The sequence below is a fragment of the Lathamus discolor genome, chromosome 6 (assembly GCF_037157495.1).
Source record: "Lathamus discolor isolate bLatDis1 chromosome 6, bLatDis1.hap1, whole genome shotgun sequence".
NCBI classification, from domain to species: domain Eukaryota; kingdom Metazoa; phylum Chordata; class Aves; order Psittaciformes; family Psittacidae; genus Lathamus; species Lathamus discolor.
Genome location: NC_088889.1, coordinates 10,467,689 through 10,486,517, shown reverse-complemented (window position 1 = coordinate 10,486,517; position 18,829 = coordinate 10,467,689). Strand labels below are relative to the sequence as shown.

General features: G+C 37.7%; 1 protein-coding gene across 2 annotated transcripts in view; it reads left to right on the top strand.

The window, feature by feature from the left end:
- The window catches only part of TTBK2 (tau tubulin kinase 2), a 104,174-nt gene that overhangs the window by 27,750 nt on the left and 57,595 nt on the right, over positions 1 to 18,829 (top strand). Inside the window, exons 2-6 of one of the 2 annotated variants that reach the window (XM_065682721.1) lie at positions 2,196 to 2,355; positions 7,649 to 7,796; positions 15,260 to 15,333; positions 16,020 to 16,160; positions 17,840 to 17,944. In XM_065682721.1, the coding sequence (XP_065538793.1) occupies positions 2,287 to 2,355; positions 7,649 to 7,796; positions 15,260 to 15,333; positions 16,020 to 16,160; positions 17,840 to 17,944 (537 nt within the window). In that variant the 5' untranslated portion in view covers positions 2,196 to 2,286. Of the gene's footprint in view, positions 1 to 2,195; positions 2,356 to 7,648; positions 7,797 to 12,510; positions 12,586 to 15,259; positions 15,334 to 16,019; positions 16,161 to 17,839; positions 17,945 to 18,829 lie in introns of those variants that run through there. The other variant, XM_065682722.1, reaches the window with a different exon arrangement.

Sequence of the window (18,829 nt, the reverse complement as noted above, 5' to 3'; positions counted from 1 at the left end):
AATTGCAGGATGTGCAACTGAAGCAAGAAAGGCATAAATGAAATATGAAATATAAATGAAATAGATACGAAAAAAGCCCCATAGTTATGTCAAACAAATGTCTGTCTTAAAAAACAGGACTTTTAAACAGCGGGTTGTTTTTTAAAAAGCATAATTTAGTCCCAGTAGTAAATTTGGCATTTATCCAAATGGAAGGACATAGTGTTAATTTAAATCAGAATGGTTGTACCAAATTTTGCATACCATTTGCTTGTTGGTTCAGAGAGAAAAGAAGTTTTCACTTTTATCTTGTGATATTTTGGAAGTGATAAAAATAAACCTAAAGTAGATACACTTCTGAAAAGATTGCATTATTATTATTGCATCAGAAAGTTGGTACAAAGTGTTACACTTGTATAATTATATCAGTGTAACAAATAAGCACAATGCTAAAACAAATTCAGACAATTGAAATAAGCTTTTAATTGGTTGTAGCAATTGCTGATGAGGGCGATTATGAATTGATTACTCTCCAAAAGGCAATTTAGAATCATAGAATCATAGAATGGTTAGGGTTGGAAAGGACCTCAAGATCATCTAGTTCCAACCCCCCTGCCATGGACAGGGACACCTCTCACTAACCCGTCCAACACAAGGCTTCATCCAACCTGGCCTTGAACACCGCCAGTGATGGAGCACTCACAACCTCCCTGGGCAACCGATTCCAGTGCCTCACCACCCTAACAGGAAAGAATTTCCTCCTTATATCCAATATAAATTTCCCCTGTTTAAGTTTTAACCCATTACCCCTTGTCCTGTCACTACAGTCCCTGACGAAGAGTCCCTCCCCAGCATCCCTATAGGCCCCCTTCAGGTACTGGAAGGCTGCTATGAGGTCTCCACGCAGCCTTCTCTTCTCCAGGCTGAAAAGCCCCAACTTCCTCAGCCTGTCTTCATACGGGAGGTGCTCCAGTCCCCTGATCATCCTCGTGGCCCTCCTCTGGACTTGTTCCAGCAGTTCCATGTCCTTTTTATGTTGAGGACACCAGAACTGCACACAATACTCCAGGTGAGGTCTCACAAGAGCAGAGTAGAGGGGCAGGATCACCTCTTTCGGCCTGCTGGTCACACTCCTTTTAATGCAGCCCAGGATACAGTTGGCTTTCTGAGCTGCGAACGCACGCTGCCGGCTCATGTTCATTTTCTCATCGACCAACACCCCCAAGTCCTTCTCTGCTGGGCTGCTCTGAATCTCTTCTCTGCCCAACCTGTAGCTGTGCCTGGGATTGCTCTGACCCAGGTGTAGGACCCTGCACTTGTCGTGGTTGAACTTCATAAGGTTGGCATCAGCCCACCTCACAAGCGTGTCAAGGTCCCTCTGGATGGCATCCCTTCCCTCAATTTTTTACATTACTGTATCAGATTTGATTTAGAGATGGTTGCCTAAAATCAGAAAATTAAAAAATTGGGCAGATAGAATTATCCAAGTTTTTTTTTTCCCATTTTGCTGTTTGTACCCATGTATAAACCAGCAAAGTTGTACTTTAGACATCTTTAATCATAAGTACTCCTGGTTATGTGAAACGCATTGTGGAATAGTCTTTATGCAGTGCAATAAAAAAAAAAAAAATCCAATTTAAGTATCTATTTTAAATTTTGTTATATTGCTATTAATTATGTAACCAATTAGTATTTTATTAATTAGATTTAAAAAAATTGTTTAAATGCAGTTATGATTTACAGCAATTGGAAACTGCCTGAAGAATAGAACTCTGAAAATGTTTATTAGTGCTATTTTGGGCTTAGAGGTCTGAGAGAATGGGTTAAAAAAATAAAGAATATTCTTAAATTTCCTTCGGTACTGGAAGTTGCTTGGCTACAATTCCAACATAATCGTCGAATGATTTGGGTTGGAAGAGAACTTTAAAGATCACTGGTTCCAACCCCTCTGCCACAGGCAGGGACACCTTCTACTACACCAGGTTGCTCCAAGCCCCTTCCAACCTGGCCTTGAACACTTCAGTGTCTTTGGACAACCTGTTCCAGTGTCTCATCACCCTCATAGGAAAGAATTTCTTCTTAATATGTAATCTAAATCTACCCTCTAACATGTCACTATAGGACAGTTAAGGTTCAAGGTGAGAAACACAGCTATTTCTGTATTTCATGTTATTCTGTTAATCACTGCGATCCCATGTTCTGCTCTGTTTCTGCAGTCACTGGTTAAATGGAAGCCATTCCTGGGATCTGGATGGTTTCTACTGACATAGACTTTGCATAGCGGCTCCATCGCATCAGGAGGTTGCAATGAGTGGAGGAGGAGAGCAGCCTGATATCCTCAGTGTGGGAATCTTGGTCAAAGAAAGATGGAAGGTGGTGAGTATGCGTTCCTTCAATTCTTTTTCTTCTTTAAAACACGTTTTTAAAAATAAGTAGTTTGTGCTTTGAAATCTGTTACAAAATTCTTGTGAGATGTATTTTACTTAATACTTATGGTGAAAGGAATTTAAAATCACTTGTTTCTCTTATCCTGCTTTAAAAAGAAGCTGTAAGGTGGGTTTTTTTCGGGTAAGGACTGAGGAAAGCATTTAAATCCTGATTTAGTGCCTGTTAAGAGCACAACTGAAGGAATCCTGTTAGTTCATTGAATCCAATCTGCCAATGATTGTGTCAGTCTGTTTTGGAAATCAAGTCAGGCACCCTCTTGAAACTAGTCAGATTGTGAGATTTGTTACTACTTATAGGAAGATCTTGCAGGACCTTACTGCTCTTCCAACTACAAATTATTTTTGTTTGTTATATTTTATAGCACAGATGTATTCCTGACTGATTTATATCTGTTTGATTGTGTGCCAGTATTGGTTTTACCATAAATAGCTCTGTCCCCTTTTGGTGTTCATATCTTTGATTTACATCTATGCATTTGAAACTATTTTTGCTGGGAAAACCAGGCTGAGTTCTCAAAGTTCCTTCTCCATTCCCCTCATCATTTTTTGCTTGTGGATTTTTCTGAGATTTAAAAAAAAAAAAGGGGGGGGGGGAAGGAAGGGGAAAAAAGCCATAAATAAACAAAAATGTTCATAGTAGAACATTTTGGGAACATTTTAGATATCTGTGTGTTTAGCAGGGTATGAATGAATACTGAATCACTATTTTTTTGCACTGTCTTTGCTTTATATTACTCCCATATTTCAATGTTTTATTAAAAACTGTTAAGACTGAACGTAGAAAATACAGACTCTGTTCATTTCAAATTCACAGAGAGAAAATAATTTCAAGTATCTTGTGCCCTATCCTTCATTTAAAAATGCAGGAAGCTGGTACTGGCTTTGTGTAGGAAACCTTTACATTTCTGTTTGTGTAAATAGAATCTAAGTGGCTATCTTTGGAGTGTAAATATTTGTAAAATACCTGTCTATATTGCATCTCAATATTGCAATGAGATAATAATTGTAAATATAGTCTTGAATCAGATCCAGTAAAGTAGCACGCTGTTATCTCTTTATAATGCTAATATGTCGCTATCCACAAAACTACTCAGTTGTCTGGTATGTGGAAAAATAGTCCTGTTTTCTTCAAGTTTATTTTCTTTCTCGTGTTCTGAAGGCTGATGATCAGCTGTCTTTTGGAAAACTTTTAAGAGTAGGCTGATGTTCCTTTCATATGATTATATATTTTAAATTGTATGGTTTCCAAATCAAGTGTTACAGGTGATGATGAGTGTTAAATATTGTGTTTGGTTTTCTTAATTCCTGCAGCAAATGTTAAGGATTTCTTGATGGCAGCTAAGGGAATATACTTCTTGAATTCAGGATTTCATAGAACAGTCTGCCTGTGGAAGAAAGTAGCATGCAAATTGCAGACATTTCGTAGTGCTTGTCGCATATGTATTAACAGAATTAATACTGTTCTGTTAGCAAAAAGCTTCAATACTTTATAACCTATTGTTCTTGAAGCAGCAGAGTACTTAGGATTTCCTTGTGTAGAAAGATGAGGTGGTATAAAGCAGTGGGCTTTGAAGTTTGGTGACAATGAGTACTGTTCCTACTTACCAGTTGTTCTTTGTGGAACTCTCTCAGTGCCCTGCTTTCTTTTTCCTCCCATTGAAGAATGGCAGCTCTGTAGTATGATTGCATGAGATTATTTTGTTGTAACCAGCTAAAGAAACAATTAAATAAAAAGCGCAATTTCTGGAAGTTATGTAAATATTTACAAGTAAAATGCGGTTTTCAGAATTTTTGGTGCTTAGGACCTTGGTCTATGCAATTGTGAAAACATACCTGAAATTTGTGGATATGAGCACTTCTAAAATCTATGCTCAATTAATTTTAACCTATATATACACTTTAGGATGATTTAGTGTGAGGTGTCCCTGCCCATGGGAGGGGGCTTGGAACTAGGTGATCTGAAGGTCCTTTCCAACCCTAACTATGTTTCGATTTTATGATTCTATTTTGGGATGTAAGCATAGAAAACATTTCTTCCTCAGTGACGCCCTCCCTGTCTACTGGTCTCTGTATCTATTAACATATGCTTTAATCCTCTGTGATGTCTTTTCTCATCCCTCTTTTTTGGCTTTTGAAATATTTATTATATTCCTGACTTGGAGAGACTTGATTGTAATGATAATTTTTTTTAGGTAGGTTTAAGAATGCCGTTCAATATGTAGTGTAAGCAAAAGTATCAAGAGTAAATGTGTTGAAAATTGTATGCTCTGGATTTGAAGCATACAAAGTATTAGAGTTGAAGAGAGAATGACTTTGGTGTGTGAGATGATGCAGAGAAGAGAAGCTTGAAACTAATGTACAACGTGTAAATGAGGGCAATGTGGTCCTTGTCAAGGTAAAAGATGTTGAGCCAATGCAGCAGGAGTCCAGCATGTTTTAACAGGCAACTCCTGTCTAAACTCAAGAGCAAAATGCAAGTGAACAGAAGGTGGAAATAGGGATGGGCTGCCCGAGATTAGTATGGAGATATTGCCTCTCTGTGTTGGGATGAAAAATAGGAAAGCCAGAGCTCAGCTGACATTTGAAACTGGTGAGGGATGTGTAAAGCAATAAGAAAGCTTTCTACAGGGACATTGGCAGCAGAAAGAAGACCAAGGAAAATGTGGCCTTATTCCTGAATGTGGTGCATGACCCAGTGACAAAGACGCGTCAGATACATTTATTTACAGTCAAAGAGAGGTTCTTCATGTCTTTGTGCCTGGAACTATTGACTGATTGGATGTATGTTGATGATTCTGGTGTACTTTATCTGAGGGTAGAAATTGATGTGGTTATTTTATTAGTGTGTTAGTTATTTTTGTGTTCGTGGGTTTTGTGGATTTTGTTTGTTTAAAATTTTTAAAAATAAAAAGCAGGAAAAAAACGCTTTCAGAGGCAGACTTTCTCAGTCCGGCTGGTTTTCAAAGCTGGTAAATGAAGTTATATGCTAAACCATTTTAAGTTTGTATAAGGGTGATGATGGCTGCGTCACGTCTTTCCGTTTCCCCTCTCAGCTTTTTCACCATGCATTCTCACTGCCTCTGTTGTGCTTGTACTATGCTGAAAATTTATGTGCTTATGCTGAAAACTTCAGTCAGATCGATGTCTGTGTTTAGTTGTCTGAGCCTTGTTAACAGCTCAGAGCTCGGGCAAGATAATGACATTACCAGACCAAGAGGTGGAACGTAAGAATGCAGGTTTGAAATGGCCAAATTAGTCTTGAATCTACGTCTTTGAGAGATACACATACAAACCCACATACTTTTCTTTATTTAAAAAAAATATAAAATCCCGTTAAAACTTCCTGTTTTCCCCAATATTTAGATGACAGATACCATTCCTTTCTCCAAGGGCTAACACTGTGTATATTAAATACACCTGAATGTAACCAAGTTATACTTACTATTTCATCAGACTTGTAAGGTTTTTGTTTCTCATAGTTTGCTGTTATTTTAGAGTTAAACCTAGATTCTAGCCTTAGTGGTACCTTAAGCATGTCATGTCCAAAGACACAAACTTCTTATTTAGGATTTCTGATTCTCTGTTCTTGAACTTGTTAGGTTCTTGGAATATGTAGGTTAAAGTGTAACAGTCTTAAGCCTGTGTTGGTAGCATGCATATTATACTGCTTCAGAGGAAGAATACAGCCTGTGGAGAAGAAGTTGCATTTGCTAACATCTGGTGTGCTTGTTAAAAAGAAATGAACATGTGAATTTGCAGTCAGCAGGTGTTTTAATAGAAGAAGATATTTAGGTGGGTTAGTTCTGTAGGTCTGAACACGTGATGTGCTGTCTATCCTGTGTACCTTTGTAAAACTGGCGATGAATTGGCCAGAAGAGAGTAATGTAGATAATACTGTGTATCTTGGGCCACATTTTCCTCATCTTAAGAGTACTGAAATAGCAGTTGAAATACTGATGGTGAAAGATCTTCAGGACAGAAGGTGCATGACTGAGTACTGAGTATTGTTGTAATCATATATATAATAAAGATTTCATGTGGTACGACTTGAAAAAAGCAAGTAAACAAAATGAGTGTTTTATCTGTTACCTTATTCCGTTTCCTTAGAGGTGTAGGCTGTTTTAAAAATTGTTTCTCCTTCTCAGTCAGATGGCTGAGTGTCTGGATTAGGAGACATTAGATTCATTTTCAGAGTCTGAAGATAGGTCAGTGTGTTGCTGCTGTCTGGGTCCTTGGAATGTTTAGATGACACTTAATACAGTGTAGTCATATAACCTTAGCAACTGTGTGTTTAAATGACAGAAAACCATGTCAGTTCTTTCAATGTAAAATATACAAAAAATACAATATTGTGTGTTCTTTAGGTTGTTTTTTGTCTTCTTTTCTCTTTTATCAGCTTTAGAATGCTAGCTACAGGGGAGATCACCATATGAAAGCATTACATGAGATAACATTGACATTTTTGATACTGAAAACCAACAAGTCTCTGTTACCTGGAAACATTTAAAGCAGAGTGAATAATATTAATATTTGCTTTAAATGAAGAGCAAACTGATTAATACTCCAGGAACATTCTTTTTACCTCTTCCTAACACAGATGAAACATTAGGTGGTGAAAGTTGCTTTCATATGTTTGTTAATAAGGATAGCATTGGTGAACCATAAGTAAATGTGAGTAACATTTGAAATACATATTCAAAGATTATCTTAACCATTTCTTATAATTTATGATTTAGCTGTTGTGTAAGTTACTGCATAGAATAGAAAATGCTGTCTCTTTTCAGTAAGTCCAAGAACTTTCGTATGTTTACTATTCAGTGTGTGTATTTCTGAAAAGAAAAAGATGGCATATTTTAAAAACATCACCGTGCATTTGTATTTGAAGGTCTCTGGGTAGTATGTGACTATTTGAGGAAAGACTTTATTCAGCATGCTGACTTTGGTCAGAGTCGTGCAGGGAATGCTATTGTATTAAACAGAAGTAGTATAGTATAGATGAAGATCAGGTGTATTAACTTGTTTTCCTAGGATTCTCTTCCAAACTTTGGTAAGCCGTTCCATTCTAGATAATTCAGTAACTCTTTTATGTACTGAAGGTATCATTATGTTGTGTATTTGCAGTATGGCAGGCAGTACAAAGTAGTATTGCTGTTTTGTTTCCTTTCTTTTCTTCTCCCCCCTTTTAAATCTGTGTTTTGTTCTTTCTTTTTTCCCCAATGTAGCTGAGAAAAATAGGAGGTGGAGGATTTGGAGAAATCTACGATGCACTGGACTTGCTTACGCGGGAAAATGTTGCACTGAAGGTCGAATCAGCTCAGCAGCCAAAGCAAGTGCTGAAAATGGAAGTAGCCGTGCTGAAGAAATTGCAAGGTAGGGCTGTACCCTGGATACATCAGAAGTAGAATGTCAGTGTTGGAAAATCATTATAATCTCTACTTAGTCACAGTTTGAGTAAGTATTCCCATATTCTGCAGGTTATTGGTAGATGGTTATTTAAAGTGGAATGAAAGCTCTTTTAGCTTCTGAAAGGTTTGCTACAATAAACCTTTTATCTGAAACTGGATGACATGAAAAAAAAAGAACAGCAAGAACATTAAATAGGTGCAAAACCTATGCTCAACTGGAGTTTATTCTGGATCCACATCTTCTCCTTGCCTTTTTTGCTCTAGACTTCACTGTTGTTGTTAGCTTTTTATTTCCCCTTCTAAGATGATACCTGTTTTTTCCTGTACTATCTAGCACTGAATGTTTGTGGGCCCTTTACATAGCATCCAGGATAAAAATATTAAATACTTGTAGAAAAAAAAAAAAGACTGGTATGTAGAGGTCTGAAATACTTTTAGGGTTCAGGTCATTCAGAATCACAGCTTTGAATAGTCACTTTTGATGTACCTCTAAACACATTACTCTCTGAAGCTACCAATATAGAGAAATATGCAATGGCTTCTCTTCACTGCTTATCACAACGTAGGATTATAAGAAGAATGTTTAAAGGGTAACTTTCTTTCTTTTTAAAAAAAAAAGATTATTTTGAATCTGGAAGATTTTGACTAATACATCCATCCCTGTCAGCAGCCCTATTTTCCTAAACTCTAAGTTTGAATAAAACAAAATCTGCATGACATATGGTGCTGCCTAATCTGCTGCAAAGGTCACATTGCAGCAGCAATTGACAGCCTCTTTAGATTTAAGAGGGCAAGCATGTCACATGTTATAGTGTTAACAAACTGTTCCAATGTTTCTATCTTTTTAAAGAATTTCACAAATTATACAGTCAAGCAAGGAGATTCAGGGACTGCATATTTGCTTTCTTTGAATTTTAGAGTTTCCTGTCTAGAGATGAATAGTGAGTTTCAATATTATCAATTGTAAATTTTGAAATCATTTGTAAAGGCTTTTGAAAAAAAATAGTGAGTTTTGAAGAAACAAATACTCTGTAACTACGGTGTTTTTAAATGCTCAGCATTAAGTTTTCAAGGTATTGGGTTTTTTTTTGTACACACATGGCCTCTGTTCTATTTTTAATAAAAACCAATCTTTAAAACGGTGTAAGCGAAGCAACCAGAGTAATAGCAAAAATAGTAATAACTGAAATGAAATACTGGAATTTTGTAGCACTACAATGCCAGTGTATTTGTAAAAACAGCCTTATATATGTCTGTCTGGATAGCTGGTGTATTAGAACTTTCTACTGTGAATTCATGTGTAGTGGAGTTAAGATATTGCAAAAATGCCTTTTTCTTAGTAAAAACTGTTTTACATTTTGAAATGTTTTTGGAAAACACTATTTGCTGAAATTATAAAAAATTGATTTGTGAATAACTGCCATAGGGCCTTACAGAAATTATGATTTTCTTATCAGTCTTCCTTTGGGAGTATAATTCCATTAACAACTCAAGTCCTTCTGCAGTGGTCCTACTGAATTATGGGAAATCCTGTCTAGATGGAAAGAACAGACTCATGAAACACCGGAACAGCAGATCCACTATGAGGCAAATAATCCAATTAATATGTAATCCAAATAAAGATCTTTCAGTTATTTATTTTCTCAACAGTATTTCTCTGAGAAAACGATAAATAGAAGGGTCTTTTATATAACCGAAACCCTGATTTTATATGTGATCTTTGAAGGAGCTCTTTTGACAACCTTCCTTATGAGAAATCAATCTAAATATTATGCCTTAATTTTTCTTTTTTTTGTTGTTTTGCACAGTTTAAAGAGGACCCTCCCCTGCATATTAAAATAAAAAGTCAGTGATTCCTTGATGATAATGTTAGAGGCGACCTTTAATCATTGCTGCACAAGTACCATAGTACAGTGCAACTGCTCTGGTTTTAGGTAGGGAATGTTTTAGATAATCACGAAAATGAATACAGTAAGAGGTGAATCAAGGGTGAATCCTTTGCATATATTGAGATTTATAGTTTGCACAGATACGTAACTTTGTTTTTACATGCATGTATTTTTATCCATACTTAAATAATTTTTAGGAAATAATATTATGATAGAGACCATTTTATGTTTTACCTAAAAACTTGGCTTCTAGGAGCCATTTCCATTAATTTTTCTACCTTCCCAAGTTTTCAGTAATGCAAGAGCTAAACATTTGAAGCAGAGAGATTAAACAAGAAAAACAGACAAAAAATGGGGAGTAGAAACCATCTTTATTATTGCTTCTTGAAAAAAAAAAATTATTGAATGCTTAATTTACCATGTAGAAATTGTTCTTATTTTTGACAAGATTTTTTTTCTTGCAGATTCTGCGCAGGTGAAATTGTAAACAGTTCTTTCAGGCTATTTTTGTAACAACCTTGTAATAGCATACATCCTCTGAGACCAACTTTTATCTTGTTCTTCCATCCCTTTTTGGCATGTGTGTGTATATATATGTATGTATATAATTATTACCTCTTTCTCAAAGGACTTCTCTTACTTTCAAGGTGTTCTACTTATCTTGGGCATAAATCAGAGGAAGGAATGTAACTGTCATGAAAATCCTTTTTCTTGCAAATATTTGGAAAGTCTGGTCTACAAATAGTGTGCAATGAGAGTAAGGGAGCTGACAGTGTAATTCAGAGCTGTCTTGATGTGTGGATTTGATTTTTTGGATGTATTATCACATGCAATTTCTGGGAAAATTATGAGGAAACAGGATTTTAGGAAAGAATTAAATAAACGGGTATAATATGTCTCAAACCAACAAAACAGCTCTTCCAGTCTTTAGAGTTAGGCATATTCTGAAGGTTGTAAACATGCTTTTGAGTGTTTCAGTATTAGATACCTATTTCACAAACTGTGAAACTGAGATGCGAATAGCTGTTGGCAGAAGCACGGGGATGTACTGTTAATATTATTTCTGCTTTCAGAAATGTTGAAAATTAAAACAGTGTGGGCATTTATTGTGGGGTTGAAATCAGTCATAACTTTGTAGATATGTCTCTTTTAAGACCCTGACCTAACAAAACATGCTTAAATATGTGAGTAGTTTATGACTTCTCCCTTATTTATGAAAAGGAGTATGTTCACTGACATGGCCATTTTTATCACAGCTTAGTCATCAATTGCATCTTTGATTTCTTCATTTATATATTTATTCCCTGGCAATGATGCTGTCTCTTGATTATTGTTGTTGGAATCCTGTTTAACTCTTTAAGCTCTGGTTTTGTCTTTTATTTTTATTTTTTAAGTAATCTGCTGCAACAGATGGTTTTGTTTAATCATGTTGTTAGGCCATCTGTTCCCACAGTCAGATGGGAGAAGACAGATTTATCGCATCTCACTCAGTGAGAGTGAGACTCACTCAGTTGGTTTCCGTCTCACACAACCTTACAGACTTCTCCCTCATTCATTTACAGCTCTCTAGCATAATTTAGTGATGGGTTACATCTGCTGTAGGCTGAAAAGCTAGCTGTAGTGCTACGCTGCAGCCTGGGGTGGAATGGCATGTAGGCTTCAAACCCTCCCTGGGAAGCTTTTCAAGGGCATAGTTGTTCACTGCAGCCTATTAACAACTTCTTCATTCCCTGCTCCCCAGTCATGTGGCAGGTGTGAAAAAACAGTTTTTTCACTGAGGGAAAAGGAACTGAAGGCATCTGCAAGGGTGTAGTAGGTACGTATAGCCACACTGGAGTGGCAAAGGATCATAGAGTCATAGAATTGTTTGGGTTGGAAAGAACCTTAAGATCGTGTAGTTCCAACCCCCCTGCTGTGGGCAGGGACGCCTTACACTAGATCAAGTCGCTCAAGGCCCGGTTCAGCCTGGCCTCGAACACTGCCAGGGATGGAACATTCACAGCTTCCTTGGGCAGCTTGTCGCAGTGCCTCACTACTCTCACAGTAAAGAATTTTTTCCTTACATCCAACCTAAGTCTCCCCTATATAAGTTTGAAGCCATTGCCCCTTGTCCTATTGCTACGGTTGCTGATGGAGAGTCCCCCTCCAGCATCCTTGTAGACCTTCAGATACTGGAAGGCTGCTATGAGGTCTCCACGCAGCCTTCTCTTCTCCAGGCTTTGAATAAGCTGTACAGGCCCTACTTCTGTTCTTTCCTGTGTCCTCAGATTTTAGAAAAGTTATTTTCCAGAGAAGTTACCACATAGCTGAAGTTGCTGCTCAGTTAAAATAGGGCTTCTCTGACCAAACCAAGTTTTTGACATTTACTGGATTTGTCAGATGAAATCCAGCTGATACATGTTTCTCTGGAGATGTTCCTTCAGCATACTCAGAGTGGCTGTAAAATGAATCAAAAATATTTGAGATGAGACTTCATTAACTGGAAGCTGCAGCAATGAATATACAAGATTTCATCTTGATTTGCTGCATATCTTTTTCTTCATAAAATGATACTGTCTGTAATATTGCTTGTCTCACTAAAACAAATGGATAGGAGGAAAAAGTAGAGGAAAATCAGTGATGCTTACAGCTTAGCACTTATGTATTTGCAAAATGGTGTTTTCTTTAAAAATAATTCTTTTAAGAAATTTTTATGAATCCTGTCCTATTTTCTTTAATTATATGTTGCAGGGAGCTTTCTGAGGAAGCAATAAACAGGCAACTGCTCTTCAAGTGAAGTGCGAATATTCAGATGCAGTATGGCCAAGGTTTTAGGGTTTTCATGGAGCTATGATTGCAGCAGTAACAAAAAGTCCTCCCAGATCTGTAGGTAGCAGTAATAGTGTTTTGAAAGCAGTAATGGTTTGGGGTTTATTTTGTAATTTTAATTGGTTTTCTCCCATCTATGGTGTTCTGGTAATCCTAAGGGTAAAAGAAATTAATGAAAGAAACCTTAGGTGGCAGAAATTTTAGTCGGGTTTAGCAGCCACTTTCTCTTGGCCATAGCTTCCATGGTGACAGAAAGGAAGGTAAATGGCCTGAGGGACTTAAACCCTGCAGTCCCTGTTCTGATGTAGAGTGGGGTCATAAGGGATCCCAGCCTCTCTCCAAGTCAATAAACACTGATACCAAAATGACAGTGAGGTTGCATTCCCCTTCTCTTTCCCTGCTGCAGTCTTTGGCTTGCCTTTTTCTCTCTGCCTGGGGAATCCTAGCATTTGATTATCAACTACAGGATACTAAGGAGATAATTTTTGAGCAGCCCTCTTCTCTTCCGCAGTTTGCTCATAGAACAGGAGGAGGCTTTAAAGAAAATTGGCTTAAACCAAACTCTGACTTTTTTATAAGTGCTACATTCTTTTGTCTCTGCTTCGGTGTACCTGAGCTGAATTTGTCTTCTGTAGCTAGAGAGCAAAGATCATGTTCTAAATGATGATATTCACAAAGTAGATTAGTTGAACTACATTTTCTACTTTTTTTTTTTTTTAATACAAAACATGACGCACAGGTAACTACTGCGCTTTTCTTTTATTGCAGCAGCTGCAGCTTGTACAAAACCAGAAATGGTGGCTAGGAATATTGTCTAGGACAAGGCATCAGCTTTGCAGGAGAATAACCTTTTTCCAGTCTGCAGTGCCTCAAATTTAAAGACATTAGAATCATAGAACAGTTAGGGTTGGAAAGGACCTTAAGATCATCTAGTTCCAACCCCCCTGCCATGGGCAGGGGGGCCTCACACTAAACCATCTCACCCAAGGCTTTGTCCGACCTGGCCTTGAACTCCGGCAGAGATGGAGCATTCGCAACCTCCCTGGGCAACCTATTCCAGTGCCTCACCACCCTAACAGGAAAGAACTTCCTCCTTATATCCAATCTAAACTTCCCCTGTTTAAGTTTTAACCCATTATCCCCTGTCCTATCACTACAGTCCCTAATGAAGAGTCCCTCCCCAGCATCCCTATAGGCCCCCTTCAGATACTGGAAGGCTGCTATGAGGTCTCCACGCAGCCTTCTCTTCTCCAGGCTGAACAACTCCAACTTTCTCAGCCTGTCTTCATATGGGAGGTGCTCCAGTCCCCTAATCATCCTCGTGGCCCTCCTCTGGACTTGTTCCAACAGTTCCATGTCCTTTTTATGTTGAGGACACCAGAACTGCACACAATACTCCAGGTGAGGTCTCACAAGAGCAGAGTAGAGGGGCAGGATCACCTCTTTTGGCCTGCTGGTCACACTCCTTTTGATGCAGCCCAGGATACGGTTGGCTTTCTGGGCTGTGAGCCCACACTGCCAGCTCATGTTCATTTTCTCATCGACCAGCACCCCCAAGTCCTTCTCTGCAGGGCTGCTCTGAATCTCTTCTCTGCCCAGTCTGTAGCTGTGCCTGGGATTGCTCCGACCCAGGTGTAGGACCTTGCACTTGTCATGGTTGAACTTCATAAGGTTGGCATCAGCCCACCTCACAAGGATGTCGAGGTCCCTCTGGATGGCATCCCTTCCCTCCAGCATATCAACCGAACCACACAGCTTGGTGTCATCGGCAAACTCACTGAGGGCGCACTCAATCCCACTGTCCATGTCAGCGATGAAGATGTTGAACAAGACCGGTCACAACTCTGATCCCTGAGGGACACCGCTCATTGCTGGTGTCCAGCCAGACATTGAGCCATTGACCACAACTCTTTGTGTGCGGCCATCCAGCCACTTCTTTATCCGCCAAGTGATCCACCTATCAAATTGGTGTTTCTCCAATTTAGAGACGAGGATGGTATGTGGGACAGTGTTGAACACTTTGTACAAGTCCAGGTAGATGACATCAACTGCTCTACCCCTGTCCGTTGGTTCCATAGCCGCATCAGAGAAGGCCACCAAATTGGTCAGGCAGGATTTCCCCTCAGTAAAGCCATGCTGGCTGTCACTAAGCACCTTGTTGTTTTTCATGTGCCTTAGCATGCCTTGCAGGAGAATCTGCTCCAAGATTTTGCCAGGCATGGAATTGAGACTGACTGGCCTGTAGTTCCCTGGGTCATCCAATTTCCCCTTCTTGAAAATGGGGGTTATATTTCCCTTTTTCCAGTCGTCGGGAACTTCACCTGACTGCCATGATTTTTCAAATATGATGGCCAGTGGCTTAGCAACTTCATTCGCCAGCTCCTTCAGGCCCCGCGGATGGATCTCATCATGTCCCATGGACTTGTGTACATTCAGGTTTTTAAGATAGTCTCGAACCAGACCTAGATATGTTGCTGTTCATACTTTCTTGTGGAAGAATGATAGGTGTGGTAGGGCTGCATATTTTATGGAACGAAACTTTTGATTAATTGGGGGTAGTACTGACATTGGTTTTACAGCTGTTCAACCATTGGTGGTAGGCGACTTAGTTTATTAAAGCTCTCTAAAGAAATATAACTGTCTCTTACAGTAATTTGATAGGTATTTAAAGGAATTAACTACAGAATTTCACTATTATTATTATCATCTAATCTGCTTCTTTTTTTCTCAGGAAAAGATCATGTCTGTAGATTCATAGGATGTGGAAGGAACGACAGGTTTAACTACGTGGTCATGCAGTTGCAGGTCAGTGTGTCAAACAGCTCAGTTTGCTTGTGTTTTTTGGTTTATTAGCCAAGCATATATGAAAATAGCAGCAAAATTTTAGACAAATCAAAAAATAAAGATACACATAATAGTGAACAAACCAAAATTGAGGATATCCTTATATCTTTATCCTTTTATATCCTTTCCATAGTTCTCTCAGAATGAAAAGTTTGCAACCTCAGAAAGACTTGACTATTGAAACAGTGAACTATGATGAGATAATTCACATTTCTTTACATTGTATATTTTTCATCTGTTTGGTTAAATCATCTGAGATATACTGTATAATTAAGTAAATTAACATACTTTCCTTGAAAGAGGTGAATGTAAAGAAGCCTTTGTGAACAATTTCTCAGTAGCTTTTTTTCAGGTGTGACACAGATACAACATTAACTAGTAGTGTATCTACTAGTCTTCTAACAGAGAATAGTTTTATGGAGTAGAAAGATACTAAGATTCATATTTCTAAAAACAGATTCTAAATTTAATGTTGGAGATTCTCGGGGACATATTATATTTAGGGGAGATGAGTTATCGTTGAATACAGCCGGTGAGAGTATTCTGTAGTTAATCACAAACAGCTGAAGAAGTAGTATGAAGCCTTTACTATCTGTGAATCTTGGTATTAGTATTTTTTTATGTAGATGCCTTTTTAATTTGATCAGGGTCGGAACTTGGCAGACCTGCGTCGGAGCCAGTCTCGAGGAACATTCACCATTAGTACCACTCTGCGGCTTGGGAAGCAGATTTTGGAATCTATTGAAAGTATTCATTCTGTAGGATTCCTGCACAGGGATATAAAACCGGTAAGTCTGCCCATTCAATGAAAACAGGCAGGTAATACATGGTCATTAGATGGCTGCATGAATAAGAACAGGTTCTATACTAGATCCTAAAATGAAAATAATGGGAAGAGACAGAAAATGTTCATATTTTTATATAAACATCTATATATTTTTCGCAAACAAGGAAAGTAAAGAAAAACTATGATAAAACTATTCAATAATTTTATTGGAATTGCACAATAAAATGAGTTGTCAAAGTGTCATGAGTATAGTGCCTTTCTGATAGCATCATGCTTTTGTTCTTACTGTTTTGTCTGTTTTTCTTTGAATTTATTCCTGAAATTGAATTTTCATCTTCATGACTTCTTCCTTGCAACTTTTTAAAAAAACCCTTGTATTCTGCCCGACCCACCCCCAAGACTTCATTTAATACAGAAAGGACATGGAGGCAGTGAATGTCAAATGAAATAGGTGAGGAGGAGTTAGCTGGAGCGCAAGACTTTAATGATGAAAACTATTAAGAGTTTTGAATGGGAAATATGTTCCTTCATGGCTGCCGGAATTGACTGGGGACATCTTATTAGCTAGCTCTGTCTTGGAGTCCATGGGCTCAAATAGAGTGGAAATGGAGAATGTTGTTAGGGGATGGAAAAAACCCAGAAAACGAAATGTTCAGCCAGGATAAACAGCAATGTGAGGCAATGTATTAGATTCGTAAAAGAAGGAATTTTTCTTCCCCTTTAGAGATTATGCTGTGACCTACACATGCAAAAGAAAGCATGACTGCTTTCTAGCATGCAGTTTTCTTGGCTGCAAAATACAAGTCCATTTTACCTTTTGTTATGTATCTTCTAGATGGATTACACAAAAAGCAAGCTTTGTGCTGAGCTGAGATCTTGAAATCCTTGCTTGGTTATTTGCTTCATGATGAATTAGGCAGTGCTGAAATTCTCTTCCATTTAAAAGCAATGTCGATCACACTCATTTCAGTTCATGGTTTTCATTGGGTTTTACCCTCAACCTTACACATGAATTTGAGGTTTATATAGAAGAGTACTGCTGTTTCACATAATGGAATAATTTTTTTTTTTTTTTTATATCATCTCATCCATTTTGAGGGAATTTTGTGGGGAGAGACTTGAACCAGTTCAGCCAACATGTTCAAACATCATAAATCAGCAGTGTTGAAGTTAAAGGTTTAACATGGAATGTTAATCCATAAAGGCAAACGAGAATATTTACTGGAGATTTTCAGAATTACCTCCCTAAGACTTCACTGACTTTTCAGCTCTCACTGTTTGGATATTTTGGTGTACGTTGGGTTTGTTTATTTATTTATTTATTTTTATTCCACTTAAACCTGGTTTTTCTTTGACATGTCCAGATCAAAATGTATGAGTGCTTGCCATGACTGGAAAATTCTTTCTACAAATTAATATATTCTAAATCATGAAGTAAGTTGACAATCTCCTGTTACCATATAGGCTGCTTTTCAGATGTGCTAAGTTGGATGTGTGATTTTCTTCATGTTTTTTTCAAATTTAATGGGAGTTTAGTAGAACTGAAAATATGGAAGAAAATAGGAAGAAAGAATAGATAAGTAGAAGTGTCTATGATTGTATTATTGCATTAGTATGTGCATGTATTGAAATGTGTGTGTGTGTATCTATGTATCTGTCTGTGTTTGTTTTTCTTCCCAGTCTAACTTCGCAATGGGACGTTTTCCTAGCACCTGTAGGAAGTGTTATATGCTGGATTTTGGCTTGGCACGGCAATTTACCAACTCATGTGGGGATGTCAGACCAGTAAGACTTTTTCACAGTTGTCAATTCGATTAATTGAATGTGGTAATATGCTGTCTTTTTTCTGGGGAAGTATGGAAATTGCATCGGACTGGTAACTGGTCTAATCTTGACAAACATCATTCCACATCAGAAATACCATATGATTTATTGATTATATTAAAAGATTGGCAGTCAGGAATCAGTCATGCTTCTGATTTTTGTCTTGAGGCAGAGGTGTAGTCTGTGATATTTTTGGATAATTTATCTTTTGGTTTAGAAAATCAAGTGACAAATAGGATTTTATTAAATAGCAGAGTACTACACAGAGGCTGAATTTCACTTGGTATTATATATCGCTTTGGAAAAAGCTCTATATAGGAGAAAAAAGTCATACACTAAACTGAATATGTAATCTTCTGAAAGTCTGAATAATTATAACAGTGATAGGACACTTAATTATACTAGATAGCAGGACATAGTTAAATGTATTTGCTGTATTCCCATGCAATTCAGTCTGAAGAAAATTGTAGATTAAAGTGTACCTATGAGGACATGACAATTTTAAGTACAGTAGAGCCTCACTAATTTGCTGGTGGGCAGTCCTATTGTTGATGTCAAAGTTTGAAAATGAGCAAGTCAGTGCCATGGTACATGATGATGTTTTAAAGAAACATATTTTCTTTATTAAACTAGTTTAGTTTACATTTTGATGATAATAATAATAACATACTAGTCAATATCGTGTAGCATATCTAATAATGTGATTAGATTTTGAATGGTAGAAACCATCTCTACAGGACTTTAGGTTTTATTTTGCCTTGGAATTTGGGAAGGTGGCAAGTTTTTGTGTGCAAATGTGAGGTGTGTGAATCAGTAAGGTAAATTAGCAGGGTTCTGCTGTACTCT